The 8,038-nt window shown below is 43.5% G+C and overlaps 2 protein-coding genes across 2 annotated transcripts in view; one reads left to right on the top strand and one right to left on the bottom strand.

Moving 5' to 3' along the window:
- The window catches only part of LYRM1 (LYR motif containing 1), a 26,774-nt gene extending 22,207 nt beyond the window's left edge, over positions 1-4,567 (bottom strand). Inside the window, exons 1-2 of the mRNA XM_072418925.1 lie at positions 4,508-4,567; positions 1,601-1,778 (exon numbers count right to left, since the gene is read on the bottom strand). Of these exons, the coding sequence (XP_072275026.1) occupies positions 1,601-1,759 (159 nt within the window). The 5' untranslated portion in view covers positions 1,760-1,778; positions 4,508-4,567. The remainder of the gene's footprint in view (positions 1-1,600; positions 1,779-4,507) is intronic.
- Positions 4,568-4,666: 99 nt separating this feature from the next.
- Positions 4,667-8,038, top strand: part of DCUN1D3 (defective in cullin neddylation 1 domain containing 3) — a 29,811-nt gene continuing 26,439 nt past the window's right edge. The window contains exon 1 of the mRNA XM_072418924.1: positions 4,667-4,816. Within this exon, the coding sequence (XP_072275025.1) occupies positions 4,794-4,816 (23 nt within the window). The 5' untranslated portion in view covers positions 4,667-4,793. The remainder of the gene's footprint in view (positions 4,817-8,038) is intronic.

Below are 8,038 nucleotides of genomic sequence, written 5' to 3'. Positions count from 1 at the left end.
GGTTACTGAAGAGTTGGGTCACCATACCCACCCTGCCACACCCGCCTACAATTTCTTTCCACCCGGCTTAAAAAATATTCTGGGTTAAACACTGTATATATTTGTTGTAAATGCTGTGCCATTAGTTAGTTAAACCTAATTTTACATTTTAAACATTATACAAAAAATTATATAAGTTTCTACTATTAAAATAAATAAAATAAAACGTCCACGACACCCTTGTTCAATGTTCTGTCTTCCTGTTTGGTGCTTGGTGAGGTCTGTCCTCAGGTGTCTACATCACTGCCTATCTATGGCAGGGCAATTTTTTTAAATGGACCAATAGGTGACGCCGACAAAAAGGGACAGCCAGTACATTGCCAGCACGGACGGTTTGGTATTTTGCCCAGAGATAGAATTTAATGATTTTGAAGAGGAAAAGAACTCTAAAAGTACAGGGTAAAGGAATAGTTACTAATAATACTAGCTGTCTTTAAAGATGATTTTCCCCAAATACTGAAACACCAAGCCTAGGTCTGTGTGAAGGTAGCCATCTTTGTAGTGGCAGGATTTTGCTTTCCAATGTCCGAACCTCCAGCAAGAAGCACAATAGGCGGTACAGTAACAAATCCCCCACGCCAGCACTCGGAGGCAGCAGTGCCCTAGATCTCACACTACAGATACAGATATGAGGCTCTAGAACGTAGACTGTAGTCTAGGCACACTCACATTCCAGAAAATGCTCTGCTTTTTTCAGTTTTTTATTACAAAACACACATTTGTCGGGATATTGCTTAGGAACAATTACAATTGCTAAATAAACACTTTATTATTACTTCAATTATAATCCTAAAGTAAAACTGTACTTAGAAAGTGTTTATTTGACAATTTATATTGAAATTGAATCAGGGCTGATATTGTTTTGAACTCTTCATTGTGATCTGCATTAGAATCACCTTCTATGATGGCACATTTAAATAAAACCCTTGCCCAGTTTGAGTAAATACTCACCTTCAATGGCCCAGCCAGGTCCCCAGCCACAGTCCCATTCTTTCCTATGAATGATATGCACTCTGCTGGATAATGGTGGGCCAATAAAAGGAATGCAGCTCCCTAATATCACATCTGTAGCACAGGCTTAATACTAATGCTGTATAGAATCCACTATAATGTGGCAAAGTGCTGGTGACCTTCACAGAACACTTCTAGGTATGAGACCCACATGTGACCTCCCCCTAATCATGGTCACACTCATGTAGGCTGGGTACACACGTGCAATAATTGTCATTTAAATGGATCTTCCACAATCCTTTCCAACCACAAATGACTGTACAATGCATGAACGAGCTCTGTACATACAGCACCATTCTGCTCTATGAAGAGGAGAGTGGGGAGACCAATGGAGAGACACCCTGCTGCGCTTTCTCCCCTTCACTTTCATTACTATCATTCCTCATCCATGAATTCGCCAGGACGGTCATCTGCACTACAAGCGCTGTACGCACGCCAGATTCTCGTCCGATATCAGCACTGAGGTGATTATCAGACCAGAACCATTGCACGTGTGTACCCAGCCTAACTGTACAAAGACAGCTTTACATTAAATGTGTGGCATACATACATGTTTATTTTTGTGAAACAAATGCCTGGCCTCTTCAACTATATACTGTTTTTCTTTAATGGTATCTTCTTCCATTGCAGACAGAGACTTCCATTTTCTTGCAATCCTAAAAATCTTGCGATACAGACCAAGAACTTGCTGACGTGTTGTTGCTGTCATTTTGTCAACCCATGTATATCTACAAAAAGGTGAACAAATTTTTTTAAACAGTCTTATTACATTGAAAGTATTTCAAATTTACAGGAGTTACATCATTCTGGGGGTGTCCTGAGGAGGGACAAGGACAGGTACGAAACAAAGGGTTTAGTTTAGCTTTAAAGAAGAAACCTTAAAGCGTACCTAAACTCATCAATTCTTTGGCTTACAGTACCATCTGTATGCTGATGACACTCAAATCTATCTGTCCACCCCTGACCTGTCTCCCTCAGTCCTCCTCATCACATGCACGGCTCTAAGACTTTTCTAGAGCTGCCCCGACTCTCTGGAATGGTCTTCCTCATCCTATTCGGCTTGCTCCTACTTTCTGCTCATTTAAAAGAGCACTCAAAACCCAACGCTTCAACCTCACCTACCCGTCTTCTTCTGTCTCCTAAACCCTCACTACTTCCCGGCACTACATATCTCCCTCCTATTGTGTGTTAATTCCCCCACCTCCTAGATTGTAAGCTCTTCGGGGCAGGGTACTTTCCTCCTGTGTCACTGTCTGTATCTGTTTGTCATTTGCAACCCCTATTTATTGTACAGAGCTGCATAATTTGTTGGCGCTATATAAATCCTGTTTATTATTAATAATAATAATAATAATAATAATAACAGGGGATTGTCATTCTCTTTATGATGTCAATCCATAATCAGGGCCCAAAGCACTTCTATTTAAACAACAGGCAGGTCATGTTGGGACCCTGGTCACGTGCCCAAACCTTAAGTGCCAAAATTATAAGTGCAATGGGAATTAATTCAGGGAATTGACACATGAATTGGAACAGATTTGGGCATACTATACTCTACCACTCCCATCTCCTGAATAAATCTCCCATTTTCTAAATCTCTGAACTTTCTGGCTCTCACTGAAACTTGGCTTTCCTCCTCTGACTCTGCTGCTGCTCTCTCCTATGGAGGCCTGCACTTGACACATACCCCTAGACCTGGCAACAAAGTCGGGGGTGGTGTGGGTCTCCTTCTCTCACCTAGCTGTACATACAGAGTCCTTCCTATCCCATCCTCTCTCATTTTCACCTCTTTTGAAGTCCACTCTGTTCGTCTCTTTAGCCCCTTACCCCTCATTTTTGTTGTTGTCTACCGCCCCCCTGGTCCAGTATCACAATTTGTGGATAACTTTGCATCCTGGCTCCCACACATTCTTTCCCATGACCTGCCCACCCTCATCCTTGGTGACTTTAATGTTGCAATGGATGAACCCAACCTTCCCTCCTCAGCCAAACTGCTCTCCATTACCTCCTCCTTTAGACACACAACACATCAATGGCCCCACACACATAGCTGGACACACTCTAGACCTGGTATTTTCTAAACTCTGCAACCTCACCCTCCTTGACAACTCACCATTTCCCCTTTCTGATCACAACCTTATCACCTTCAACCTATCTAACCCTTGCCCTCCCTTGCCACATCCCAGACTTGGTCAATGGCAGAGAGATATCCGTAACTTTGACCACAACCTTTTCTCAAACTGCCTTGCATCTCTAACCCCCGGCCTCTCCCAAATCACCTCCCCAAATGAAGCTGCCACCATGTTAAACCTTTCTCTTTCTTTGGATAAAGTAATCCCTGCCACCTTCCGCTACCCCCGCCCTGCCAACCCCCCTCCCTGGCACAACAATCACACCAAACAGCTACAATAGTCTGTTCGTGCAGCTGAGCGCAAGTGGAGGAAATCTGGCCTCAGCGCTGACTTCATGGACTACAAAGCCAAGCTACAAAGCTTTAACACAGAGCTCACTGTCACCAAACAAAATTATTTCTCTGCAGTCATTTCCTCTCAAGCTTCCAACCCACGCAACCTCTTCTAGACTTCTCTAGAGCTGCTCCAACTCTCTGGAATGGTCTTCCTCGTCCTATTCGGCTTGCTCCTACTTTCTGCTCATTTAAAAGAGCCCTCAAATCCTATTTTTTAAAACTTGCCTACCCATCTTCTTCTGTCTTTTGAAACCCTCACTACATGTCTCCCATCCTATTGTGTGTGAAATTCCCTCACCTACTAGATTGTAAGCTCTTGGGGCAGGGTCCTCTCCTCCTGTATCACTGTCTGTATTCATCTGTCATTTGCAACCACTCTTTATTGTAAAGCACTGCATAATATGTTGGTGCTATATAAACACTGTTTAATATTAATAGGGGCTTGTCATTCTCTTTATGATAGCAATAAAGGTAATTGAAAAAAAAAGTCAACCTTTTAAAGCGTCACCGAGACAATTTTGGGTATTATCACAGAGTATTATCAGGGGAATTACAGGTTTTTGTGTCTTTCAGGACCTGACACACACACATACATACACATGTATATTTTCAAATTATACCCCAAAATCGTGGATTGTATGTGCGCATAAAAAAAGTGGATTTTTTTTTTACCTATATGGTTTTGATAAACAGTAATAATAAGTAATATTATTCAGCATGAAGTATGGCATTTGTCATATTATTCTACAGGGCCTCGGTATTTATTAAACTGAAAAAAAACTTCCCCTGCATTTAGTTTATGGTCATAGTGTTAGGTGTGACAGCTCTAAGGACAAGCACTTCCTACATGTTGGCGTTATATAAATCCTGTTTATTATTATTATTATTATTAATAATAAAAAAAGTAGTAATAATAATATTGATAATATTAATATTGAACAGGCGGGAGGACACAGCTCCTGTCACAGCCTCCACACACAGGAAACTTACCTCACACTCTCTCTGTCACCGCCCCCTTTTGGTGACGTCAAACGCACTGCGGCGTCCTCGCCTCCCTTACGCACGGGTGCTGCGTGACGTAGCGTGAGGCGGAGCTCTGAGGAAAATGATGCCACTTTCCTTCTGCTTCCCCCTCCTCCAGCTAATGACGACAACCGGAATGCGCTGGTCGCACAGCCGGCGTCATAACGGGCGGAGAAGAGGGAGAGGTGCGGACGTCGCAGGGACACAGCTGATCCCCGGTCTCCCGTGACACAATGTGGGAGAGTCGGAAGTGATGCTGGGGACTCGGCAGATATGGTGAGATAATGGGGCGGCTGTAATGCTTCAGTCACACATCCTCCCACACACTGCTATTGTCATATCAGGGGGCTCACACACAGCCCGGATCTTATACCAACCGAGAGCGGCCACCGGAAGTATGATGGGGGGCCACAGAGATGTATACACGGAGCACACAGCATCATAGGAGAGGTCAGGCGTTGTGTGAGATGTATACACGGAGCACAGAGCACACAGCATCATAGGAGAGGTCAGGCGTTGTGTGCTGTGGTATTATCACAGATCACTGACCAGGTATATTCTGCTGTATTTTATTATTATACAGGATTTATATGACACTAACATAATATGTAGCGCTGTACACTAAATAGGGTTGTAATGTAATCAGAGGCAGGAAGTGATGTATCTGAGATGAGTGACCACGTATAATGTGCTGTGTGTAATGTAATGAGAGGTGGTCACAGTCTGGCGGTGTATTATAGCATGTATATTGTGCCATTATATCAGAGGCAGGAGATTGTATGTAGATTGTATTTATACCAGAGGGGGGCGTACATCTGGACTAGGTAGTCTGTATTGTGTTTGTCCATCAGGAATAGTTGGAAGCAGGAGACATGGTAGGCAATGTGTTAAAGAGGAAGTAAACTCAAAAAACAAACCTACTTACCTTCAATCCCGCACAGTCTGACCGGTCCGGAGGTCTCTTCCATCAGGTCCTGTGTCGTCCCGGTATCCGTCTTTGAGGTGGCGCCATCTTCTCTTCTTTCGGGTACGTCACCCATCATTGACACGAGATCGGGTGACGTATTTGGGAGTAAAAACTTGCCGACCCCACCACGTATGCCTGAGATCTGCAATTGTTTCCACTTTTCACAAAGTCTCCTCCTGCCCATGCCCAAGATTCTCAGAATGCACCCAAAGGGTTGTCAATCCTTTAATGTAAAGTGAAATTCCTGAGTTTAGGTACGCTTTGTGCCCGACACAAATGACCATGTGCTCTGTGTGAGTACATCAGAGGGGGTCAGAGGAAGGAGATGGCAGACTTTGTGTTTTGGGTACTCCTACCACAGATGAGAGCCCGGCACATAGTAGATTATATGTGGTCAGAGGCAATGGGTGGCAGGCGCTGTGTTTGGTATATCAGAGATGAGTGACCATGTAAATCTATTGTATTCCGGGCAGAGGCAGGCGCTGTGTTTGGTGCATTATATTAGTGACCACGTATAATGTATTGTATCCCGTATATCGTCAGAGTCCGGCGGTGTGTTTGGTGTATTATATTAGTGACCACGTATAATGTGTTGTATTCCCGTATATCAGAGGTGGTCAGAGTCCGGCGCTGTGTTTGGTGTACCAGACATAAGTGACCATGTATAATTTGCTATGTACCAGTCTATCAATGGTGACCGGTGGCAGGCGCTGTGTTTGCACTCCTATCATCATTCTTGTTTGTTTCTCTTTTTTAGGACACAGATTCCTTAGCTTTATCTGTGGTTATTGGAATATTATAAATTGTTTCTTGCTTTATCCAGCATTGCTCAGTCCGGACAATGTTTGCCTTTTGTCATTGTGGAATTCTCAGCCTGCTGTCTGTTGAACGGTGACAACTCCAAACACCGCTGTGCCATAAATTCCCGTTACCCCTGGCTCCCATTATTTGTGTGAATCCGTCTCTGGTGATATTTCACCTTCACCAGAATCCCTGAAATTCATCTTTTGGTATCACAAGTGCCAATCGCTCCATTTCTGTCTAAAGCTGATGGCTATTTTTTCATCGCTGGCTGACATAGGAGCTATTATGTTTTCTGACTACAAGCAGTCTGCTCATAAAGTCACAACTTATTTCTGGATACTAAGGGGTTAAATATATGAATACAGACATAACAAAGACATTTCAGTGCTTAAAGAGGAACTATACTCAAAACTAAAAAAAAAACACACTTGCCTTCAATCCCTCAGGGCAGTCCGATCACTCCGGGGGTGTCCTACATCTGGTCCCGCATTGTCCCAGGGTTGGCGCTCTGGGCGCCGCCATCTTCGTCTTCTCTTTTGGGTTCATAATCCTACTTCACCCGACCCAGACGCGAGATCAGATGACGTATGAAAAAAAAAGTTGGCCATCTCGCTGCGAATGCGTGGGAGCAGAAACTTTTTCTCTTTGAGCAAAAAAGGCTTCTTTTGTGCATGCCTGGCATGAGGGAGCGCCCGGCGAGCCTCCGGGGATGCCTGACATAGGTTTCCTGGGAGGCTTTGTGCTCCCATTTATTCTGGGCCGCCTAGGCAGCCAAGAATTAGGGGGTGGTGCTGGGAAAAAAAGGGTTCTCTACCCTTTTATGTAAAGTGAAAAGTCTGAGCTTAGGTACGCTTTAATGTTTGTCTAAATGCAAGCACTTCATTCATATATATTATTGCAGCCTGTAATTCCAAAAAACAGACCACTAATCCCTTTTATTTTTCATTGAAATCATACCAGTAAGTTATATCCATGGGCATTTCCTGTGCTAGGGTGACAACTCTTAACACATTTGAACTTTAGTGTTGTCCTTCTTTTAAGTTGGATTACAAGCAGCCATAGCCATGCACAATGCACTGCAACATTTGCTTTGTCAGTGTTACAGCCTCCCCCCACCTCCCCAACAAATATTTCATCACCCCATGCAGTGTTCTGCTATAGAATATCCTGTGTACACTTTGTGTCCCCTCCAATCATGTTAGTTGGTTATTGGCCCCAAGCAGCATATCTTGAAAAGAGCTCCCTTTCTTCTCCAAGCCCAGAAGTTTGGGGCATTTTGGGGTCATTTCACGGCATTTGTATGAAGGTTTACCCTTTAGCTGTCTTTTGTTCTCTTTATGTATTGGGGATTGTTTTCAGATGTGAAGGAAAAATTGGAATGGGAGATCTGCAAATATGTTTTTTGATATTTCCCATAGTCTCATTGGCCATTCATGGGTTAATATTTCGGAAGTTATCAGGCCCTGTTTTCCCACAGATGCCTCCATCCAGAAGTTGGTGGTGACATGCCATGACTTGTTACCCCATAATTCCTGTGGAATCCCTGCAGGAAGAACAGGGCTTTGTGCTCACAGGTTTGCAGCTCACTTTCCAATTACCTGATCACAGAAAATGCATAATTTTTAGCTTGTGTGTAATTTAGAGTTTTAGCTGTTTGTTTTATCTTTTGGTTCTCTTACAATTTTTTTTTTAAAGTAGATTTCTCTGCTATAGCCACGGATCTTGTG

The sequence above is a fragment of the Pyxicephalus adspersus genome, chromosome 7 (assembly GCF_032062135.1).
Source record: "Pyxicephalus adspersus chromosome 7, UCB_Pads_2.0, whole genome shotgun sequence".
Taxonomy (NCBI): Eukaryota; Metazoa; Chordata; class Amphibia; order Anura; family Pyxicephalidae; genus Pyxicephalus; species Pyxicephalus adspersus.
The sequence above is the reverse complement of the archived record's forward strand: the minus strand, read 5'-3'. Positions and strand labels throughout refer to the sequence as shown.